General features: G+C 39.7%; 2 protein-coding genes across 20 annotated transcripts in view; one reads left to right on the forward strand and one right to left on the reverse strand.

Annotated features, from left to right (window-relative positions):
- The window catches only part of TASOR (transcription activation suppressor), a 55,523-nt gene extending 51,737 nt beyond the window's left edge, over positions 1-3,786 (forward strand). For 4 of the 13 annotated variants that reach the window (XM_038409190.2, XM_043520019.1, XM_043520016.1 and 1 more), the window contains one exon: positions 2,704-3,786. In XM_038409190.2, coding sequence (XP_038265118.1) covers positions 2,704-2,771 — 68 coding nt within the window. In that variant the 3' untranslated portion in view covers positions 2,772-3,786. Of the gene's footprint in view, positions 1-251 lie in introns of all 13 variants that reach the window. The other 9 variants (XM_038409191.2, XM_038409192.2, XM_043520018.1 and 6 more) reach the window with 4 other exon arrangements.
- CCDC66 (coiled-coil domain containing 66) overlaps positions 1-23,995 on the reverse strand; it is a 97,958-nt gene that overhangs the window by 34,175 nt on the left and 39,788 nt on the right. For 6 of the 7 annotated variants that reach the window (XR_006283052.1, XR_006283053.1, XM_038409195.2 and 3 more), the window contains 4 exons: positions 22,260-22,297; positions 20,929-21,215; positions 18,253-18,380; positions 7,361-7,449 (listed from right to left, as the gene is read on the reverse strand). Coding sequence is in view for 5 of the 7 variants with exons in the window: in XM_038409195.2 (XP_038265123.1) it covers positions 7,366-7,449; positions 18,253-18,380; positions 20,929-21,215; positions 22,260-22,297 (537 nt within the window). In the remaining 2 variants the exon portion in view is untranslated. Of the gene's footprint in view, positions 1-7,360; positions 7,450-18,252; positions 18,381-20,928; positions 21,216-22,259; positions 22,298-22,965; positions 23,951-23,995 lie in introns of those variants that run through there. The other variant, XM_043520025.1, reaches the window with a different exon arrangement.

The raw sequence follows: 23,995 nt of genomic DNA on the forward strand, positions 1-23,995 counted from the left end.
GGAAAGGGAAGCTGGGATTGAATACGTTAAGATATCTTAAATACAGAATTACTGACTAATTCAGTATCCAAGAAAGCCTGATGATGATGAAGAGGGTAGAGTAATGAGTAAGCCAAATGGCATTTCCCTTCTGTTCTGGGGGAAGGATAAGTTTAATGACAGATTTAGAAATGGTAACAAAATGAACTTGGATGTCAGTAATTGTATTCTGTAATTGTCTGATCAAATACTGACCTACTGTATAACTTTAGATGCTGTTTTGACATTAACCCCTTTGGAGCTGGGAGTTGGGATTTCCCAACACTAAACATGACCACAATGCGCAGAAGCTTTTAGCATCGGAATATCTGGACATTCACACAAAGGGTTAAGTGTGTGTGTTGAGTAAGTGAACAAGAGTGGCAGAAGACCAAGCCTTAAGTGATATTGGATTTACAGACCCGAAGCATAACACTCTGTGAGTAGTGTATAGCTTTTTTTAAAAATCGTATATTTCAATAGAGTAGGACTTCTCTTTCTTAATATAGTTTTTGTAGAAAGCGATGAAAAGGACGAGGAAGACATGTCTTTGGATTCAGGGGATGAAACATCACAAATAGAAATCTGCAGTGATGCCTCAAAGTATGATTCTCATTCAGAAGCTTTGCAGACAGAGACCAAAGGCTCACATGGAACAGATTCAAAAGAAAACTCTCTAACCGATATGCAGCTGTCTTCTGAAGGACAAATCGGGTTGATGATGGAAAAAACTTCTAAACTTGATTTGGAGGAGATACAGCCAATAACTCCTGTTTCTACCACATGCTCTGCTGAAGGAGACAAAAACAATTCAGTAGAACAAGTTCCTTTCAACAACTTTCAAGTTTACAGTAGACAATTAAGTATGTCCCATCAGTTCAGTCATTTTAATGTTCTCACTCATCAGACTTTTCTGGGAACAACATACCCAATTTCCACAAGTCAAAACCAAGAAGGTGGGAATTATTTTCTGTCTGCTTACAGTCAGAGCATGGATACAGACAAGTCAACTTCTCCTAGTAATTGGGATGTAAATTGTGAATCTTCCAGGCCATATTCAAAATAGAAATAAACACAAAACTAAAACTTTTTATAGGTTTGTTGTGGACTTCTTTCTGTTTCTAAAAAAGTGAATTAACAGTTTCTATTTTATTCTCTGAACAAAATGTTTGTCGTTTAACTCAAATGTTTCCCTGTCTTATTTAAATCATGATGGCCTGTACTAGTTGAAGCATCTGAAAATTGAAATAAATATATATTTTTTAACATTTATTGTATTTGAATTATCTTGTTTTGTTGGCACTTTTAAGTTTTTACATTTGTATTTGACCTGTACGTAGACTTCAGTTTGAAGTCTGTTTTAATGTAAAACTGAATGTTTGCCTAAAGCATGTGAAATAGCAAAGCTTAATTTTTAAGTAAACTGTAATAGAGTATCCAAGCCACCTGTCTTTAAATGAATATAAAAACTGTTATGTATGTATTTGATTGACATTGGACGCAAATTTTGTACAAAATGTTTTTACATAGGGATAAGGCAGTGTAGTTATTTTAATGAAAAAATATATATAATACTGGATTTTGGCTAAATACCTCAATTAGATCAACCGATGGTGCAGTTCCATTTAAAAAAAATAAACTTTTCATGCACATGGGATTTAGTAGCAACTTGATTTGTTTTTATATCCTGTTTCTAAAATATAGAAAACTGATGCTGCAAAATTTATTTCATTACCATTTTTGTGTGCATCTAATCTGTTTAGTACCTTTTGCTTATCACAACTGCATAGAAATAGCCCTACAGTTTTAAAGTTCGGTATCTTCTTATAAATGTACAGATGGCAGACAGCTGATTTTGTTTTGTCTTAACTCAAACTACCTATAGTAGTGTTAACGGGTAGACACTAACAGTACTTTTAGGCCCTGAACTTCTGCTAAATGTGGCAATGCCACTAAAATGAATATCCTCCATGAGAGTTTGTTTACTGTTCTCACCCTTTCCTTTTAAAATTGTACTAGATTTTTGTCTTTTTCCTCCCTGGAACATTTTTCTGTAGTAACTCAATTATTGACGCACAAATGTCAATGCTTTCCTTGTGCAGTCTTGTGAATACTATAGAGAAGATTTCCAGAAAATACTATATGGATGGTAAAACACAAACTGGCGTACTACCATTTTGTGTGTGTTTTTGTTTTAATTAGGTGGCAGTGGACTTTAACACTAAAGGGTAGTATAAGAAAACTAAGGCTTTTGGGGGGTAGGAGGGGTTGGTTGGTTTGTTTTTGTTCAAGACAGTTTATTTTTGTTGCAGTCAGTTTAGGTTTTAGTATAGGCAAGGGACAGTTGGTTGTTTTTTGTTTTTGTTTTAAAGGCAAAATGTGGTGATTAAGCCACAAATGACAAGTGCACTCGCTACTTAAACTATTTTTTTTTTAAAGCGAATTTCAAGCTGGTACTCATTTTTAAAATACTCACTTAATGCATCTTAAGTAAACACTTTTACAAAAAGATGACTTTTACAAATAGAAGAAAAGCTCCTGCTCATTCAGAATAGGGCAGCAGCGCAGAAATATATGGAAACAGAGGCTATTCAGGCAATCGGGTGCTGGCAGTCTAATGCAAGCCGAACATGTGTAAGACCGCAGATGGAAAATCAACATTAATCAGTTGTGTTCTCATTTCAGATATGGGACAGCCAGCTATACACACACGGGTGTGGATCTGTGGGCACAGTATTGTTTTGGGTGCATAGGCACGCATCCAGGTTGCCCGAGGGCTCCCAGCTGGGATTCGGTGGTGAAGCATTACTCACTTGGCACGCACGGAGGGGCATGTTATGGGATCAACTGATACCGCTGTTGTATGCTGTGCGGGCACATCAGCAGCCACCGGATATATTGGTGATATACCTGGGAGAAAATGATCTGGGAACACTTAAAGGGGTGGAGTTAATGCTTTGAATGAGGAGGGACCGGGCGCAGATCCTGGGAGTTTTTCCAGGCGTTAACGTCTGATCAAATATGCTTCAGTGAAGGGTCTGGCTGGGAGCCATGAACCCTGCCAGGGTGGACAAAACAAGGAAATATGTGAACAGGGAAGTGGCCAAACTCTTACTGCCCTTGAGGGGAAGAGTAATTTCACATCCTGGCATAGTCTATGGGGCACCCAGAGTTATTTCGGGAGGATGGGGTGCACTTGTCAGGCTCAGGTGCTGACATATTTTTGGCTGATATAAAAGAGGGCATTGGGAGATGTCTGGGAACCCAGCTGAATGTGGGGAGGAGGCAGCCAAACTAATGGCTGGTGCCTCCTTGTGGTGGATGTTCAGTGCAGGTACTCCATAAATTAAGGCACAAAAGAATGGCTAAATGGCTTGGAAAAGGAATTAAGGAGAGGGGCTTGGTAACTGAGCAAGTTGGAGGCAATTAGGAACTCCTCTGATTGGTTTGGTATAGCAGGCAGCCAACGCTGTCCCCCCGCCATTGTTATAGTCCATCTTAACCACTCCTACAGGGAGGTAGTCAGTAAGGTCCTGGCAAGGGAATTGCTGGAGAGACCTGGATGGGGGGAGGGAGCTGGTGGAAGCCCCTCCAGAATTGGCTGGAATTGGAGGTTCCTGGCAGTGGATCTGCTGGAGGGACATGAATGGTAAAAGCACTTCCCCCTGCCTCCCCGGGTTAATTATGGGAGTTTCACCTGCACTGCACATTTTATCCACCGGGTTAGTCCTAGACACCTAATAATAAAGTTGCAGCCTGATTAAACCCATATCTAATGTCTCCTGTCATTCTTTTGGCATAGCCAGACAATTATAGGTATTCTCCCCACCCCAGAACATTGTTCTGTACAAGTTATGTTCAGTAACTCAATTACTGAAGCACAAATGTATCAACTTTCCTTGTGCATAGTCTCGTGAAGATTTCCAGAAAATACTATATGGACGGTAAAACAAACTCTGGCATACTACTACGTGTTGTGTGGTTTTTTGTTTTTTTTTTAATTTAGTGTTGAAGTCCACTACCACTTAAGTGTAATATAAGAAAACTTAGGTTTTTTGGGGGGAGAGGGGGTGTTTTTTTTTTTTTTTTTTCCCTCCTTCAAGACCGTTTATTTCTGTTGCAGTCAGTTTAGGTTTTAGTACAGCCAAGGGACAAATTTTTTAAAGGCAAAATGTGATTAAGCCACAAATGACAAGTGCACTCATTACTTATAGTAGCTAAAACTATATTTTTTTTAAAAACTAATTTCAAGCTGGTGTTCATTTTTAAAATACTCATTTAATGAATCTTAAGTAAAACACTTCTATAAAAAGATGACTTCTAAAAATAGAAGAAAAACTCCTTCACTATTTTACTGTATCTAGTATAGTTACAAAAAGCTATTCCTTCCAGAATATCAAACTGTTTAGTGAAGAACTAAGCTACTATATGGCACATGTCAAGTCGTCATGCAGGGGCGATTCTTCTGAAGAAAAATACTCAATTTCATTTCTTCATTAAACTTTAGAAAGTGAGCTTACCATATAGAAACAACTGTATGACAAAGCACACATTCAGACATGTTTTTTCTCATGTATATAATGAAAGAATTTATCCAAACTTGCTTAACAACTGGCCAAATGTTTCTCACCTGTAAATTAAACAAATGCTCTTTGATATGGATTTAAGGCAGTTATCTTCAAATTCAAGCTTCTTACAACAAACTGTCTCGGGAGAGACGTCTCATTTGATCTGTAAATAATATAGCCTCCTGAGGCAATTTTGAAAAAACATTGGGCAAGAACCCCTGGCATGAGTTAAAGCTGCAATTCCTCTCTACAGGTATCCCTTCTGGCTGAAAGAGTTTTGCCCTGAATTGGCTTAAATGCAGTTAGAGAGTTAAGCCCAGATGCTGTTTTGACTCTCAACTTCAGAAACAGAAGTTCAAACCAATTTTGAATACAGTTTTGGGTTAATCAAATATACAAACCTAGTTTTGAACTTATTTTTTTTAAACAAGATTCTGCTGTCCTGAGAGCAGGAACTAACTCACTTTACTTTTATTTGACAGACTCAGCTCATTGCACATTAAGCAGTGGGGGCTGTCGTCTGGCTTGTTGGAAAAGACGTGCCCCTTTAAGGGCTAGAGAGTCAGGAACCAACTTGATGCTGCAGTTGCAGACCAGGTCATTTCCCACCCACACCCCAGGTGACTGGAAGAGAGGAAGGACTCTAGATCCATGTTAAGTGGAAGAAAAGCCCTGAAAGCCCTGTTTTACCTGAAACAAGGTGGACTTGGTCAAGGCAGCATTTCTGGTAGTTGCGTTTTTTTTTTTTTTTTTTTTTTAAAAAGCTTTTAGGATCAGTGTGCTAGTACCTGGCTCCTGTAGGGATTCTTCCAGAAAGGGCTTTGAACTGAGGGATATAGAGTGGGAGAGGCAATTTAGTTATATTAACCAGGAGGAAGTGAAAGACAGGAGGCTGGGGTGAATCCATTATTCTTCAGGAGGTTGGCAAGCCTGCAATCTTCCCTGTGGAGACTGTGAGGGCATACAAGCCTAAAGACCAGGGAGGGATAGGACCACCTTTATTCACTGTTTATGGAAGTTCCCTCACATCATACCAGTTTGCTACAGTTTCAAGATAGGGCCTGACAAAGTTGGGATGCCCAGCTTATGAATTTTGGTTCCCATTCATCCAGGATCTGGTCGGCAACAGCAGTGGCCCAGCTGGGAATGGGAGTTAGGACAATTCAGGCAATTGGGCATTGCTATTCTGAAACATGCAGAATGGGGGGAAAATCAGTGTTAATCTTCCTTTGTATTTTCATTCCAGATGCTGGCAGACAGTGATGTGGCTCTGCAGGCCCAGTATTATTTACTGGGTGCATAGGTGGGCTTCCAGCTTGGCTGGAGGCTTGCAGCTAGGCCTCAATGGTGAAGCAGTCCTGAGCTGGCATGGGAGGAGGGGCATGTTATAGGACCAGCTAATGCCCCTTCTGTACACTATGGGGTCCTGTGAGCAGGCATCAGATATAATTGTGGCTCACCTTGAGGAAGATAATGTGGGACTGTGTGAACAGGTATACTTAATGGTCAGAGTTAAGAGGGACTTGGGGGCTGATCCTGGAACTTTTCCCAGAAGTAAAAACTGTATGCTCAGATATGCTGCAATGCAGGGCGTGGCAGGGAGCTGTGAAGCCCCTGAAAGGCAGGTGGCCAAATTCATGGATGTCATAGGAGGGTCAGTCTTTTTGCATCCAGGCATAGTCTATGGGGCACCAGAATTATTCAGGGAGGATGGGGTCCACCTGTCAGACTTGAGCTGAGAAGTTTTTGGCTGATATTAAAGGGGGCATTAGGAGATGTCTGGGCACCTGGTTAACTATGGGGGGGCAGCCAAGCTAATTGCTGGTGCCTCTCCTAGCAGATACCCACTGCAGGTATTCCATGGGAAAGAGCTACAGTGATCAGATAAAATGCATTGGTAAAGGATTTAAAGGAAGGGGGGAATGAGGGGGGTTTGAGGCTCCTATGACTGGTATAGCTGGGAACCAGCCCTCACCCTTCTTTATAGTCTCCCTTAACTCGCATTTGAGGAGGGGGAAGGGTGAGGTCTCTGCTGTGGGTTGGCTGGGGACCAGGGTAGGTAAGGGGGAGAGCTGACAAAAGCCCCCAGCTATATATTGAAATGAACATGGAATTATCCGCACTGTACACTTCTATCAGCCAGGTACTCCCAGACTTTTAAGAAAGAAGTTGTGGCCTAACTAAACCACACTGCGTCTCTTGTCCTCTTTTTGGCGTAGCTGGACAATAAGCACTACCATTCAGTTTTAGCTAGCTTATTCAATACATACACGGTTTTTTTGAGTGCTAGGTTACTCACTAGAACACAAATTATTTAAGTGATCAGACAGCTTTTTGGGCCTGGCAACACTGAAAGGGGAAGAGATTTGGCACTTTTTTTTTCTTTTTTAGTGTGAGGCAAAAATTGGTATGTCATTAAATATTTCATACATTTATTTATATCAAAAATACATGTATTATAAATTCTACAAAAAGTTAATGTAAACAAAAACTTTCTATACCGCTGTTTTCTTACTACATAATCTTAAGAAATCTTCAAAGCAGAAGACCATTCTAAATAGCAAATAAATGCATTATATATTAGATTCAAGCATCTTCAAACAACCACATGGGGGAAAGAAGAAAAGGAACGAAACCACATAACCTGTCACATTCATGTAGGAGATTAGACCTTGGTTAAAAAAGATTTAGATGCAGTTAGTAAATTACAGTAGCAAATATAAAGTGCTGTGCCTGACATTTTTAAAGCTGAAGTTTTTTGTATACTTGTGTACCTTTTTTAAAATGGTGAAATAAAGCTTTCTTCTTGATTTATGGTTGGAACTAGACCAGTCTCCAATTCCTTCTGCTTCTGGAGGAGACCCTGAAATAATGAGTACAAAGTAAATGCTCTTCCTTCTCTACAAAATAGGAACAGTGGCAAGACTCTATTTTATTTCTTATTCATACTTTTAAGGCTCTTTAACCATTTTAAAAAATGTAGTTATAAAAAAAAGACACAATAAGTCAAGAACTCGAAGTAGGAAAAAATGTCCCACTAAGATTGCAAGTGCTGTTTTACTTTTGCACATGGAACGTGAGAGTCTTGCCTTCCATCTGTAGGAAGTCTGTGGCAGAGCAAGGAGTGGAACCTAGCTCTGACTTCCAGAACAGTGCCTCAAACAAAAGAAATGTCCTCTGTTCTTTGAACTCAACTTCACAGTCTATCTGAATGAGGTAGGAATCCTACAGCACAAACAGTACATGATTGTTATTAAATACTGCAGCTGTTCTAACAAATTTTTGGTTTGTAATTTCCTATGGCTTTAAAAAACAGAAAAAGCACATTTTAGCATGGGTTTTAAGTAAAGTTGGATCCCAGAACATTTGAACTATACCAATAATTGATAGGAATAATAGGCTATTTTTTTCTCTGTGCATCATTCCTTGGAAGATGATGAGGCACACATACATATGTTATCCTTGGCTTAATGTGCAAGACAACAGGAAGAATTGGAAATCAAAACTCTTAGGATCTATTCCTGCCTCTGGAGGGGCATGTGAGCTCTAATATCTAAAGTGAGCACAGTTAAAGATTTGAAATGCTGATTCTAAAGAGTGATGCAGGTAAAGCAGCACAAGTTGAGGCAGTAACACTAAAAATGTGGCCGTGTTAGTCTGTATTCGCAAAAAGAAAAGGAGTACTTGTGGCACCTTAGAGACTAACAAATTTATTAGAGCATAAGCTTTCGTGAGCTACAGCTCACTTCATCCGATGCATCTGATGAAGTGAGCTGTATCTCACGAAAGCTTATGCTCTAATAAATGTTAGTCTCTAAGGTGCCATAAGTACTCCTTTTCTTTTTACTAAAAATGTGGAGATTCTAGCCCTTGCTACGGCTCCTTTATATGGCTCCAGCTGCACTTGCGGCTGGTGTGGTCCCTCGAGCTACTCCCCAGGGGAAGGGCAGTGTACGGCTAACATTTTGTAGTACTGAAGTGGCCAGGGGCCCTAGTGGTGGACCAGGACCCCATGGGACTAGCTGCTGAACAAAAAGATGGTCCCTGTGCTCAAAGACCTTATTATGTAAGCCTTTTGCTCCTGTACAACCTCACCATAAGCCCTAACATAGAGGTAGGCTGGAGGCAGGAATGGAAGCGGCAAAATGTGCCTGTGCTTGGCAATTCCAAGGTGCAGCAAGGCACATAGGTATGATGTTAGACTGTATATTTAGGCATGGAAAGATTTTTTTTTAGACAAAGGAAACGCAGTGGATCTAATTTACCTAGATTTCAGTAAGGTGTTTGATACTGTGCCACATGGGCAATTATTAGTTAAATTGGAAAAGATGGGGATCAATATGAACATCAAAAGGTAGATAAGGAATTGGTTAAAGGGGAGACTACAACGGGTCCTACTGAAAGGTGAACTGTCAGGCTGAAGGGAGATTACTAGCGGAGTTCCTCAGGGATCAGTTTTGGGACCAATCTTATTTAATCTTTTTATTACTGACCTTGGCACAAAAAGTGGGAGTGTGCTAATAAAGTTTGCAGATGATACAAAGCTGGGAGGTATTGCCAATTCAGAGAAGGAGCGGGATATCAGACAGGAGGATCTGGATGACCTTGTAAACTGGAGTAATAGTAATAGGATGAAATTTAATAGTGAGAAGTGTAAGTTATGCATTTAGGGATTAATAACAAGAATTTTAGTTATAAGCTGGGGACGCATCAATTAGAAGTAACGGAAGAGAAGGACCTTGGAGTATTGGTTGATCATAGGATGACTATGAGCTGCCAATGTGATATGGCTGTGAAAAAAGCTAATGCGGTTTTGGGATGCATCAGGAGAGGCATTTCCAGTAGGGATAAGGAGGTTTTAGTACCGTTATACAAGGCACTGGTGAGACCTCACCTAGAATACTGTGTGCAGTTCTGGTCTCCCATGTTTAAAAAGGATGAATTCAAACTGGAGCAGGTACAGAGAACGGCTACTAGGATGATCCGAGGAATGGAAAACTTGTCTTATGAAAGGAGACTTAAGAAGCTTGGCTTGTTTAGCTTAACTAAAAGAAGGTTGAGGGGAGATATGATTGCTCTCTATAAATATATCAGAGGGATAAATACAGGAGAGGGAGAGGAATTATTTAGCTCAGTACCAATGTGGACACAAGAACAAAGGGGTATAAACTGGCCACCAGGAAGTTTAGACTTGAAATTAGACGAAGGTTTCTAACCGTCAGAGGAGTGAAGTTTTGGAATAGCCTTCCAAGGGAAGCAGTGGGGGCAGAAGATCTATCTGGCTTTAAGATTAAACTTGATAAGTTTATGGAGGAGATGGTATGATGGGATAATGTGATTTTTGGTAATAAATTTATCTTTAAATATTCATGGTAAATAGGCCTAATCCCCTGAGATGGGATATTAGATGGGTGGGATCTGAGTTACCCAAGAAAGAATTTTCTGTAGTATCTGGCTGGTGAATCTTGCCCATATGCTCAGGGTTTAGCTGATCGCCATATTTGGGGTCGGGAAGGAATTTTCCTCCAGGACAGATTGGAAGAGGCCCTGGAGGTTTTTCGCCTTCCTCTGTAGCATGGGGCACGGGTCACTTGAGGAAGGATTCTCTGCTCCTTTAAAGTCTTTAAACCACGATTTGAGGACTTCAATAGTTCAGACATAGGTGAGGTTTTTCGTAGGAGTGGGTGGGTGAGATTCTGTGGCCTGCATTGTGCAGGAAGTCAGACTATATGATCAGAATGGTCCCTTCTGACTGTAGTATCTATGATTAGATTTTTATTGGTAAAATGTTGGTTTTGCCATACACGCACAAACTGATGAAAAAATATTTCCATCAGTAGTAACACATTATGTTGGATCATATTAAAGTAGTTCTGTATTAAAATCACAAATGAGTTTGATTCTCCATAGTTTAAATTCCAGGGTATTACTAATTAAGAGGTCTCTTGGTTTTTGGTACTGTTTCTCTCCCTCTATGTGTGAAACTTGCAAGCTGCTAATTGTGTTAGTACATTCTAAGACAGAGTCTGTTCTCAAAGCAATTCTTTGTAACAACAACTACTCACACACAGAGAGACTCAGAGCAATACTCTAACAACAGAAACAGCACCCAGAGACTCCCCGCCCTTTTGTTGTATTCATCTCGCTTTGTTAACAATTGTGATTAAAATAGAGATAGAGGATATATGTGGATGGATGCTTGGTGTGGATAATAACTGAATGATCAGGGAGGTGCCAGCCTAAGAATCTGGTGTCCATCGGCTGAAGAAGGCGTCAAGTGGAAATAACCAGAGGACCCCCGGAGGGCAAACTGGAATCCACCCAACAGCCTCAAGAATGGGAGAACCAAAAAACAAGATATCATCTGGCAGCATGGAGCCATCAGGGATGTGCCATCTGCTGATTGATTCAGCAACAGCATGATGAAGCAATTCCCAAAGACTGGCATAGGAAGAAATTCCTATAAAAATGGACTCTAGAAAGTGAGAACTTTGGGGTCTGATTCTGCAAACTAAGTGGACAAGGACAAGGACAAGGACCAGGCCCTGCTGCCTCCTCATGTCCAGGCCACCTGGCCAGTGGCTTGACATGAGCAACTCTAAGGCTGGTAACTATGATAACAACCTTGCAGAACCTGTGTGTGTGTGCGTGTGTGTGAATAAATATGAGATTGAATGGAATGTTATAGCTATAACTGCTTACTATGATTCTTTCTGTATTCACAATAAATGTGGTATTTTGCCTTTTCCCCTTTAATAAGATCCTGCTGGTTTTTATTTTATTGGTATAACAATTACAGACAAAGAAAAATGCTGCTTAAGGACTCAGTTTGATTTGAAGATTTATTTTATTTTTATTTTGCATGTTTTGACATATAATGTTGACAATTTGTGTGTTACGTTAAAAAGCTTTAACTTTTTGAAGCTCACTGTCTATCATTAATTGTACGAGTCCTGCCCCCCCAATATCCCACAACTGTGATTTTAAAAATGCTTAAAACCCACAAATTTGCACTACTGTGAAAATTTTAGTAGAGTAAAAATAATAAACATTGATAGTGTTGCAGTAGCCTCAAGGTTGCCAGAACTTACATTAGAGGTTGCACAGACCCTGAAAGGAGCTCAGAAAGTGGAAAGGCTCTTTTGCCCCTCACTCCTTACACCAGGGCTGCACCTTGCATGCTGTGACCATTGAGACTTTGCAGAACAGCTGGTCCCTCAGTTCTGTTCTTATATTTGCAAGAAATGACCCTGTGCAACCTCTCAGTAAGAGGGAAAGAAAGATAATTGCAGTCTTCCTAAAACATATTTTTGAGATCTTGCTCAGAAAAAGGGGCTAAGGTACAGACTTACTGTCAGGCACTGGATTGGAAAGGAGGTGACTAGAACTCAGTGGGGTTTTTTTGTTTGTTTTGCTGCCTGCCTACAACACCTCTCCCTGGTGATTAAATTTGAGTGAAACATGGGTGTCAGATCTTGCTACACCTGTGATGGAGAAAATGGAGCACTGCTTCATCATAGTTAGAAGAGAAGGGGAAGGTATCTCTGCTTTTGGGGAGGAGGCTGTGCTCATTCCCCTATTCACCCCTCTCCCGTTTTTTTTTTTTTTAAATTCCTGCCTTTCCTAGGCCAAGGATACCACTGCTGCTGTATTATTCCCTGCCCTCGGGATCTCAAACTCTGGGTCTGGGAGCATGTTTGGTGGGTGTTTTGTGGAACTCCAGTATGCTTGTCGCAGATGGCACATAAAGCAAATTTAGCAGCAAGCATCTCATGAGTTCTACTGCCCATGTGCAAATTGCAGTTTTCAGAAGCTAAACATGCAGTGAAATTGGGTTGGATTTTCGTGGACAGCAAAAAGCACCTGTCTGACCCTCAGCCAAATCCTCACTTTTAAAAATTCTTTAAAGTACTAGAAAATTTTAGTTTGATTTAAATAAATATTTTTTTTCTTGGTGACAAAAATAAGGCTATGTCTATACTACCACTTATGTCAGTATAACTTATGTCGCTCAGGGGTGTGGGGAAACAAACACAACCCTGAGTGACGTAAGTTACACTCACATAAGCACCAGTGTGGACAGCTTTATGTTGGCAGGAGAAGTCTTCTGTCCACATAGCTACCACTGCTCATTGGGGGTGGTTTAATTATGTCGATGGGAGACACACAGCACACACACACAGACAGTATCAGCACAGAGCAGCTACACAAGAGATCTTACAGCGGCACAGCTGCACTGGTACAGCTGTGCTGCTATAAACTCTCCAGTGTAGACACAGCCTAAATTATCCTCTGAACTACAGGAATACGATTAGAGCCAAAAGTAGTTAAACAAGGAGTTTCTCAGATCTGAATGGTGCATATAAAAGCCAGATGCAAACAATTGCTCTGGGCAGGAGGACAGTAGAAATTATCCAACAGTTAAATGTCCTAAATGCTGTAAGTGGCTGCTGGGATTATAGAATCATAGAATATCAGGGTTGGAAGGGACCTCAGGAGGTCATCTAGTCCAACCCCCTGCTCAAAGCAGGACCAATCCCCAATTTTTGCCCCAGATCCCTAAATGGTCCCCTCAAGGATTGAATTCAGAACCCTGGGTTTAGCAGGCCAATGCTCAAACCACTCAGCTCCCACCACCTTTCAGGATGACTCACCGAAAGATTCCAAAAGTCCATTCTTTGATCGAACTAAGGTTTAGTGAAAGAAAAACCTTTTAATCAATCTTTTGTCTTTGCCAGCAGAAACAGATGATATTCAGCAGGTAGAAAAACATCTCCATTTCACCCCTCTATGCTAAACCTGAAATCACTGATATCACCACTGTAAAGCACTAACACCAAACTTCTTTGCTAAGCTCACCTAGAACAAACTGCAAGAATGCTCAGCTTCAGTCTCCAAACTTGAACACCATTTTGCAAATATGGTGTAGCTAGAGAAATATTCAAAAGTGGTGGATCTTTGGCAAGCATTTCCATGAGCTAGAGAAGCCCAGCCAAATGGAAGTGGGCAATGTAATGGGTCCAGCTATATAGACAGTTTCTATTTACAATCTCCCAAGTGTACATTCCACCTAAGGACTGGTGATTTTGAAATCCCAGCTAGCTCATTAAGAATTGGACAATAAGGACGACTGCCACCTTTGTCTTCCTCATATTTTGCAGGGGCATTGTGCGGGGAAGGAGGTATATCTGGTACTGGTATACCAAATGTGCAGGGGCAGAAGCAGGTATCTCTAGAAGCACAGTAATTATAAGACATAGTAACTGTTTATAGTTCTGCTGGAATGCTTGCAGACTTTCTCCCTCTAGCTGCTTTACCCAAGATATCTGTCTTGCTTCTATAGCTGGTTTCAGAGTAGCAGCCGTGTTAGTCTGTATTCGCAAAAAGAAAGGAGTACTTGTGGCACCTTAGAGACTAACACATTTATTTGAACAGAAGCTTTCATGAGCTACAGCTCACTTCATCGGATGCATTCAGTGGAAAATACAGCGGGGAGATTTATATACAAAGAGAAATGAAACAATGAGTGTTACCATACACACTGTAAGGAGAGTGATCACTTAAGGTAAGTTATTACAAGCAGGAGAGCAAGGGGTGGGGGAGAAAATGTTTTGCAGTGATAATCAAGGTGGTCCATTTCCAGCAGTTGACAAGAACACCTGAGGAACAATGGGGGAGGGGGGGAAACATGGGGAAATAGTTTTACTTTGTGTAATGACCCATCCACTCCCAGTCTCTATTCAAGCCTAAATTAATTGTATCCAGTTTGCAAATTAATTCCAATTCAGCAGTCTCTCCTTGGAGTCTGTTTTTGAAGTTTTTTTTGTTGAATAGCCACTCTTAGGTCTGTAATCGAGTGACCGGAGAGACTGAAGTGTTCTCCAACTGGTTTTTGAATGTTATAATTCTTGACATCTGATTTGTGTCCATTCATTCTTTTACATAGAGACTGTCCAGTTTGACCAATGTACATGGCAGAGGGGCATTACTGGCACATGATGGCATATATCACATTGGTAGATGCGCAGGTGAACGAGCCTCTGATAGTGTGGCTGATGTGATTAGGCCCTATGATGGTGTCCCCTGAATAGATACGTGGACACAGTTGGCAATGGGCTTTGTTGCAAGGATAGGTTCCTGGGTTAGTGGTTCTGTTGTGTGGTGTGTGGTTGCTGGTGAGTATTTGCTTCAGGTTGGGGGGCTGTCTGTAAGCAAGGACTGGCCTGTCTCCCAAGATCTGAGAGAGTGATGGGTCGTCCTTCAGGATAGGTTGTAGATCCTTGATGATGCGTTGGAGAGGTTTTAGTTGGGGGCTGAAGGTGAAGGCTAGTGGCGTTCTGTTATTTTCTTTGTTGGGCTGTCCTGTAGTAGGTGACTTCTGGGTAATCTTCTGGCTCTGTCAATCTGTTTCTTCACTTCAGCAGGTGGGTATTATAGTTGTAAGAATGCTTGATAGAGATCTTGTAGGTGTTCGTCTCTGCCTGAGGGGTTGGAGCAAATGTGGTTGTATCGTAGAGCTTGGCTGTAAACAATGGATTGTGTGGTGTGATCTGGGTGAAAGCTGAAGGCATGTAGGTAGGAACAACGGTCAGTAGGTTTCCAGTATAGGGTGGTGATTCTGTGACCATCACTTATTAGCACTGTAGTGTCCAGGAAGTGGATCTCTTGTGTGGACTGGTCCAGGCTGCGGTTGATGGTGGGATGGAAATTGTTGAAAGCATGGTGGAATTCCTCAAGGGCTTCTTTTCCATGGGTCCAGATGATGAAAATGTCATCAATGTAGTGCAAGTAGAGTAGGGGCATTAGGGGACGAGAGCTGAGGAAGTGTTGTTCTAAGTCAGCCATAAAAATGTTGGCATATTGTGGGGCCATGCGAGAACCCATCACAGTGCCGCTGATTTGAAGGTATACATTGTCCCCAAATGTGAAATAGTTATGGGTGAGGACAAAGTCACTAAGTTCAGCCACCAGGTTAGCCGTGATGTTATCAGAGATACTGTTCCTGACGGCTTGTAGCCCATCTTTGTGTGGAATGTTGGTGTAGAGGGCTTCTACATCCATAGTGGCCAGGATGGTGTTTTCAGGAAGATCACCGATGGACTGAAGTTTCCTCAGGAAGTCAGTGGTGTCTCTAAGATAGCTGGGAGTGCTGGTAGTGTAGGGCCTGAGGAGGGAGTCTACATAGCCAGACAATCCTGCTGTCAGGGTGCCAATGCCTGAGATGATGGGGCATCCAGGATTTCCAGGTTTATGGATCTTGGGTAGCAGATAGAATACCCCAGGTCGGGGTTCTAGGGGTGTGTTTGTGCGGATTTGTTCTTGTGCTTTTTCAGGGAGTTTTTTGAGCAAATGCTTTAGTTTCTTTTGGTAACCCTCAGTGGGATCAAAGGGTAATGGCTTGTAGAAAGTGGTGCTGGAGATCTGCCTAGTAGCCTCTTGTTCATATTCCGACCTATTCATGATGGCAACAGCAACTCCTTTGTCAGCCTTTTTGATTATGATGTCAGAGTTGTTTCTGAGGCTGTGGATGGCATTGCGTTCTGCATGGCTGAGGTTATGGGGCAAGTGATGCTGCTTTTCCACAATTTCAGCCCGTGCACATCAGCAGAAGCACTCTATGTAGAAGTTCAGTCTGTTGTTTCGACCTTCAAAAGGAGTCCACCTAGAATCCTTCTTTTTGTAGTGTTGGTAGGAAGGTCTCTGTGAGTTAGTATGTTCAGAGGTGTGTTGAAAATATTCCTTGAGTTGGAGATGTTGAAAATAGGATTCTAGGTCACCACAGAACTGTATCATGTTCATCTCCCACTGGTAATAGCTCATCTTAAGTGATCACTCTCCTTACAGTGTGTATGGTAACACCCATTGTTTCATGTTCTCTGTGTACATAAATCTCCCCACTGCATTTCCACTGAATGCATCCAATGAAGTGAGCTGTAGCTCACGAAGCTTATGCTCAAATAACTTTGTTAGTCTCTAAGGTGCCACAAGTACTCCTTTTCTTCTATAGCTGTAATGCTTTGGTGAAAGAAGTGGCGTTAGTCAAAACTGCAAATTAATTACTTCTGCCAATAAATTACTGGTAGAACCTGCTTATCTTTTGGTTAGACCACTGCTGCACCAAACAATATGACACTACATTAGGAAATATTCTCATTAGGAAAATAATGCAAACCAGGTCAGAGAGTTGAAGTTCCACTAGTAATTGTTCCTGCTTTCATAGCATGAATTAATTTTTAATGGCAGAATGGGAGTGCAATCTGAAAACAACCTGATACTGAATGAAATAAAGTGACACCAACACTGTTTGCAAAGGCCAGTTTTCTAGTAGTTTAGTAGTTCAAACTGATGTTTAAAGTTCAGAATGAAAGGCTTTAATGCTATGCCTATGAATGGCTCCTTACTGTCACACCAAAAATGTTCTGTGTGAAAGATATGCAAACTTGTAGGGTATTAAAATGTGAGCTATTTTAGGAGTTTTGTTATAATATGCACTTTGCAGTCCCACCCACACATGCCAGGTCATTTAGCAGAGGAAAACCGTGAAGCATTTGTGCTGGTCATCCAAGTCTACTACCTCAATTGGCCTGGCCACACAGAAAGACTAAGTAGAGAAAGTGTTCTCACTGAGATGCACAAATACCCCAACCTCCTGGGCACATGTTGTGCCAGTGTTTCCAATACCTGGTCTTGCTGCTTCCCTTTTCTTCTTGTCTCTGTTCAGATGAGTTCCCCTTTCCTCACAATTCCTTTGACTGCTCCTTAAAGAACCCCAAAAGTCTTTATTTCTGTAGCCAGACAAGGTCTCACTGTATCCAGCTGCAGTGAGCATATTTGCTTTGAATCACATTCCATTATCCACTAAATCACTCCTGTTTTACTAACTAGATGCATAGCAACATCATCTCAGTAGTATCTTGATCCCTAACCAAAAAAATATGTAGCCTGCAGAGTCATCAGTTGATGTTTTATGTGCAGTGTCAGTACTATTAAATATTTTAAACTTTTCACTAAAAAGAAACAGATCTCATTCAAATTGTTTTTACTAAATCTTGTGGAGATATGTCATTACCATTAATTTACTAGAGGTAACAGAGCAAACACTACATACCTTATACAAATGTGCACATGCTTTTCTTTTGAACAATTTAAACTTATATAATATCCTGTTAAGCCGCCACTTATTTTTATAGATACACTGGGAATCCAAAAACAGACTTCAATGTTGACAAAAGAAAACCTAATTTAGGGAAGGTGTTTTATAACAATTCATACTTCAAATTAACAAAGTAAAATATTTTTCATAGCTGCTATATGATTGCCAGCCCTGTTAAGTCTTTTGCTGTGAGTGGATAGCTACATCTTGACAAGCTCACCACCAGTTGATTCCCTTAAGATAGGGTCCTGATGTGCTGTGAAAAAATTATTCCACTTTTATCCCAGAGCTGAATCACCCTCCTTCCCCAGGAAGACCACTTTCTTAGATGCTCAACTATCTCAATGCTAGGAAAAGAAAGAGGCTAAAGATGGGAGTAATGTAAGAAACACCAGGGCAAAAAAGTAGGATGAAAGAAAGGGATAGAATCGAGAATAGGGCTAAAAGGATGGGAAATGATTATGAAAATACAAAACTTTAAAATGTTCATTACAGATTTAGCTCATACTGTACCTGGCGTAATTCTGATAGTCCTTTGAGGATTGCCTGTTGTCGGTCTCTGTTTTTCACCACATTAGGATTAAGAAGTGGATCTCTCACATGATCAGAGCTAAAAATCTGTCGTGGTGTATGGCAAGAATCTAAAGATAAGTATAAATCAAATTAATTATACTAAGTAATTGTTTCAGTTTTACTTTAATTTCTTCCAAGTAATCTTTATATAGGCTTTGCAGATTTTTTTTTAAAATAATTAACAGAAAATATCAATGTTTATTTTTAAGCATGTTTTTTTCTATTTCTATAGCTTTAGCTCTTCGTAGTTGCAGGAAATTATGGGGAGATCCGACAACTAGGGGTTAGACCATAATTGTTAATGCCAATAGACACTGAGATTCAAAAAAGTTAAATGCATAACCATTAAAACACAAATTGTCAATATTACATGTCAAAATTTACAAAGTAAATATCCTTAAAACAAACTAAGTCCTTAAGAAGCATTTTAGTTATTTATTTATTTAAAACTTTGCCTATCTGTAAATTTTGGTACCATTAGGGCTGTCAAGTGATAAAAAGAATTAATCACAATTAATTAGGTGATTAATCGCACTGTTAAACAATAATAGAATACATTTTTAAAATATTTTTGGATGTTTTCTACATTTTCAAATATACTGATTTCAATTACAACACAGAATACAAAGTGTACAGTGCTCACTTTATATTTATTTTCGATTTACAAATACTTGCACTGTAAAAAACAAAAAGAATAGCATATTCAATTCATCTAATCTAAATACTGTAGTGCAATCTCTTTATCATGAAAGTTGAATTTACAAGTGTCAAATTATGTACCAAAAAAACACATTCAAAAATAAAACAATGTAAAACTTTAGAGCCTTCAAGTCCACTCAGTCCTATTTCAGCCAATCGCTCAGACAAACAAATTTGCTTACATTTGCAGGAGATAAAGCTGCCTGCTTCTTGTTTATGTCACCTGAAAGTGAGAACAGGCATTCACATGGTACTGTTGTATCCAGCGTTGCAAGATATTTACGTGCCAGATGCGCTAAAGATTCATATGCCCCTTCATACTTCAATCACCATTCCAGAGGATATGCATCCATGCTGATGATGGGTTCTGCTCGATAACTATTCAAAGCAGAGTGGATCGATGCATATTCATTTTCACCATCTGAGTCAGATGCCACCAGCAGAAGGTTGATTTTCTGTGTTGGTGGTTTGGGTTCTGTAGTTTCCGCTTCTGAGTGATGCTCTTTTAAGAGTTCTAAAAGCATGCTCCACACCTCGTCCCTCTCCGATTTTGGACGGCACTTTAGATTCTTAAACCTTAGGTCGAGTGCTGTAGCTATTTTTAGAAATCTCACATTGGAACCTTCTTTGCCTTTTGTCAAATCTGTAGTGACAGTGTTCGTAAATCTAACAACATGTGCTGGGTCATCATCCTAAACTGCTGCAACATGAAATATATGGCAGAATGCAGGTAAAACAGAGCAGGGGACATACAATTCTCCCCCGAAGGAGTTCAGTCACAAATTTAATTAACAGACTATTTTTTTAATGAACATCATCAGCATGGAAGCATGTCCTCTGGAATGGTGGCTGAAGCATGAAGGGGCATACAAATGTTGAGCATATCTGGCACACAAATACCTTGTAACGCCAGCTACAAAAGTGCCATGCTAACGCCTGTTCTTACTTTCAGGTGACGTAAATAAGAAGCAGGCAGCAGTATGTCCCATAAAAGTAAACAAACTTGTTTGTCTTAGTAATTTGCTGAACAACAAGTAGGACTGAGTAGACTTGTAGGCTCTAAAGTTTTTGTTTTGTTTTTGAGTGCAGTTATGTAACAATAACAAAAATCTACCTTTATAAATTGCACTTTCATGATAAAGAGATTCCACTACAGTACTTGTATGCAGTGAATTGAAAAATATGATTTCTTATCATTTTTACAGTGCAAATATTTAAAAAAAAATTAAGTGAGCACTGTAAACTTTGTAGTCTGTGTTGTAATAGAAATAAATATATTTGAAAATGTAGAAAAACATCCAAAAATATTTAATAAATTTCAATTGGTACTCTATTGTTTCAGAGTGCAATTAATCATGATTTTTTTTAATCAGTTAATTTTTTTGAGTTAATCACTTGAGTTAACTGCGATTGACAGCCCTAGTTACTACTGATGGAAATACTTTTTCACTGGTTTGTGTGGGTGGTGAAATTGATGTTAATGGATATTTACCAAAAATCTAATCCTGCCAAGCCTATCTTTATAGCTTGTAAAAAGAATTTTCCTTCCCTGCCAGATTTTTTCATCACTAAAACTATTTCACAAGTGAAACCGTATTTCAGTTCCTAAAAAAATTCCAATATATTTATATACATATGTATTACCTAATAAAGTACAGTGATGCTTCATCACAATATATTGCTAATAAAAAGAACAAGTTAACTTTATTTTCTTAAACGCTGTCGATTAGTGGCCTACCAAGTACAAGCTCTCTGTGTAATACTGCGCCACAACTGATTAGTCTCAGGCATTTATAAGGACAAATGTCAGACTTCAGTCTACTATTTACATCAGGTATTCACATAACTCTTAAAACTAAATCACTATAACCCCTCCCTCCTGCCATCTTACTATCAGTTTACAATATGTTGCAGTACCATTAAACTGTCGATACTGTGGATCATGTGTTGAAGGTCTAGTCATTGGTGCATCTGGATCAAGGTAATAAATTTCATTTGTTCGCACATAGGGAATAAAATGAGAAGAGGGTGGCCGTTCAGGTTCAATAACTGGAGAAGATGATTTCCTCTGTTGCATGTCTGTGTTGATATTTTTCCCTCTTCCACTATTGCCATTCTGAATTGGGAAATTAGAAGTATTTATCTGCCTTTGTTGTACTTGGTGTAATCTGTTTTTAACTGCTGGAACAGGTGGTGATTCAGATCTGTGCAAAATAATTTTAGTTAGACTAAAATTTTCAAGCAATATGCTTCATTTTATTAATACTCCTAAAAACTAATGAAATATTGTTTAATATATCTTTTAACAAAATCTAAAATTATGTTTTCCCTCCCCTATGTGCTTAATGTGCACTAGAAACATTTAGTGGGCCCTCTGATTCACTCTTTTTGCGCAAAGTGGCCAGAAACTCAATGGATCTTGCTAATTAGGAATTCCCAGATGACAAAGAATCAGCACAATGACTCTGTGCTACTTCTCTTGTCACTCTAGGATAGGCTGCATGGGTTAATGAAAGGGAGAATCTGCACAGCTCTGGTTATTCCCTCCTGCCAAAATGGTCACTTGGGACCAAAGAGTAGTCTGAAGGCATGGCAAGACCTGAGAATCAGGCCATGAATATTCTATTTCTATTAGCTTGCAGACAATTGTGGGCTCTTCTTTCCTAGACTGACTAGCATCCTATAATTTTCCTTTTATAGTATTTGACACTTATTTTAAACATTTAACAAAAATATCTGTTTTCTAGAATTAGCCATTTGCTCATCATTCTCTCTGTACCTGAAAACAAGCTCTATGCCATTTATATAAGCAATTCATATTATTTAAATCTGTGCTAGTTCTTTTAAGGATAAAATGCATTCTAAACACTTTTTTTTATGAAGGCAAATGCAAATGAATGTGCGAGGCAAAAATATATATACTGCAAAATATATATACTGCAAAAAATATATACAGGTTATGTTCCCTGCCCAAGTGACAGAAAGGAAAAGAGTAGGTCCTGTACTTAAATAACTAAACTTGCCCTCATTTTGGGACAGATTCTTCTGTCTAATATATGCCTTAAATGTCCAGCATAGTTTTCCCAAGTACAGTACTCTCTGAAATGTTTTTTACTTGAGAATGAAATATATATATAAACTTTTATTTAAAAAATTGTATATTTTTAGTAAAGAGTAAAAATTGCACTAACATATCTAATTTCTCATTCTTAATTTCTTGTAATAACTGATACAGAATACAGACCTACCTTTCTTCATTCAAATGACTCCACTGAGATTGTTCTTCCTAGAATAAGATCAAAAGTAAAAAAAAATCTGAATTTTTTATAATATATATTTTATTTTCTAAGACAAAATGATTTTTTTCCTTCTAAAGTTCCTAAAGCAGTGTTAGACCTGAATTCAGGTGAAATATACTTATCTAAGCCTTTACTCAAACAGATACTATTATAAACATTGCAGACCAAATTCATTGCTGATGTAATTCTCTGAAGACAACTTACACCTCCATGAAGTTAAGTGTGCAGAGTAAGTTTCGGATTTCCAGAGCTGATGCAAAAGGTAAGAAGAACTAGGAACATTAAGGTTTGTAATGCTAGTAATGATTGGAGGCAGGATGTGTACAGGTTTTTTGTGACTCAAGGGGCCACCCTTGAGATCATGACACTCCCTGAACAAATTCTGCCATTAGGGGAAACCTTACTAACTCAGAAAAGGACATGTTCTGGCCACTAGAACAGTGGTGGGCAACCTGAGGCCCATCGGGATAATCTGATTGAGAGTCGGGAGACATTTTGTTGATATTGACCAGCTGCAAGCACGCCTCTCTCCCCCGCACAGCTCCCTGTGGCCGCTGTTTGCCATTCCTGGCCAATGGGATCTGCAGGAAGGGGTGGGCCACAGGGATGTGCTGGCCGCCGCTTCCCACAGCTCCCATTGGCCAGGAATGGCAAATCGTGGCCAGTGGGAGATGCAGGGGGCCGTGCCAGCGGACGGTCAATGTCAGCAAAATGTTTCGAGGCCCATAATCAGATTACCCTGATGGGCCACATGCGGCCCACAGATTGCCCACCACAGCACTAGAGGTACTACTAACAGATACTCCTAGAGAAATTAAGGGTTAAAATTTCAAGCCTCAGAATCAGTTTGAGTCTAGTGGGGGTGTCCATAGGAGTGGTACCCTGGAAGAGTGATTAGGCAAGAATTCCTTCCTCAAATCTTGTGAAGCCAAGGAAGCAGCTGAGATCTCTGCTAACACTGTTGCATCAAAGCAAGTGAGACATAACACCTAATCAGCAACTCAGAAAAAGGGTTGGCGTCCTAACAGGGAAACACAAAAATAAAATCTCTAGGGGAGGAAAAGGGTGTAAAAATGAACAATTCTCCATGGTATAAAACAGGATTATGTAAATACACACACATACACATTTTTTATATATATTATATATATAGGTGGAAAAGTACCTACAGGTTACTGGAACAATCAGAAACACCAGGGTATAGGACTTGATGCAGTACCTTTTATGGATGGATCCATACTACCCAAAGCTTCAGGCTGAGCACTATTATTAAATGTAGGTCCCTTTTTCCAGACACAAGGGAAAACAGTTTTTTCTTATAAATGAAAAATATTAATTTATATACAATTTATTTGAACAAGCAATTTATACCTTACTTTATCTTGTATTTTCATAACTGTCATTGTTGACTAACGTAAGTGAAAGACTGTCTTCAGTTTCACAATTCTATCCTCCATTCATTTAAGACACATACATGAATACGTACGGAATTCACAGATTACTTATTGTGCCCACAGCCTTTGAAGTAGTGCATTTGTAGCATTCATTTTCAGCCAAACAAATAAATGGCTTCTTGGCTGGCTACATAGAATTACAGAGGTCACTTTATCTCTGGATACATTTTTCACTGGAAAGTAGACCTGGTGTGAAGGCAAGGAATGAGGCACAATGTCAGTGCTGGGAGG

This window comes from Dermochelys coriacea, chromosome 7 (genome assembly GCF_009764565.3).
Source record: "Dermochelys coriacea isolate rDerCor1 chromosome 7, rDerCor1.pri.v4, whole genome shotgun sequence".
Classification (NCBI taxonomy): domain Eukaryota; kingdom Metazoa; phylum Chordata; order Testudines; family Dermochelyidae; genus Dermochelys; species Dermochelys coriacea.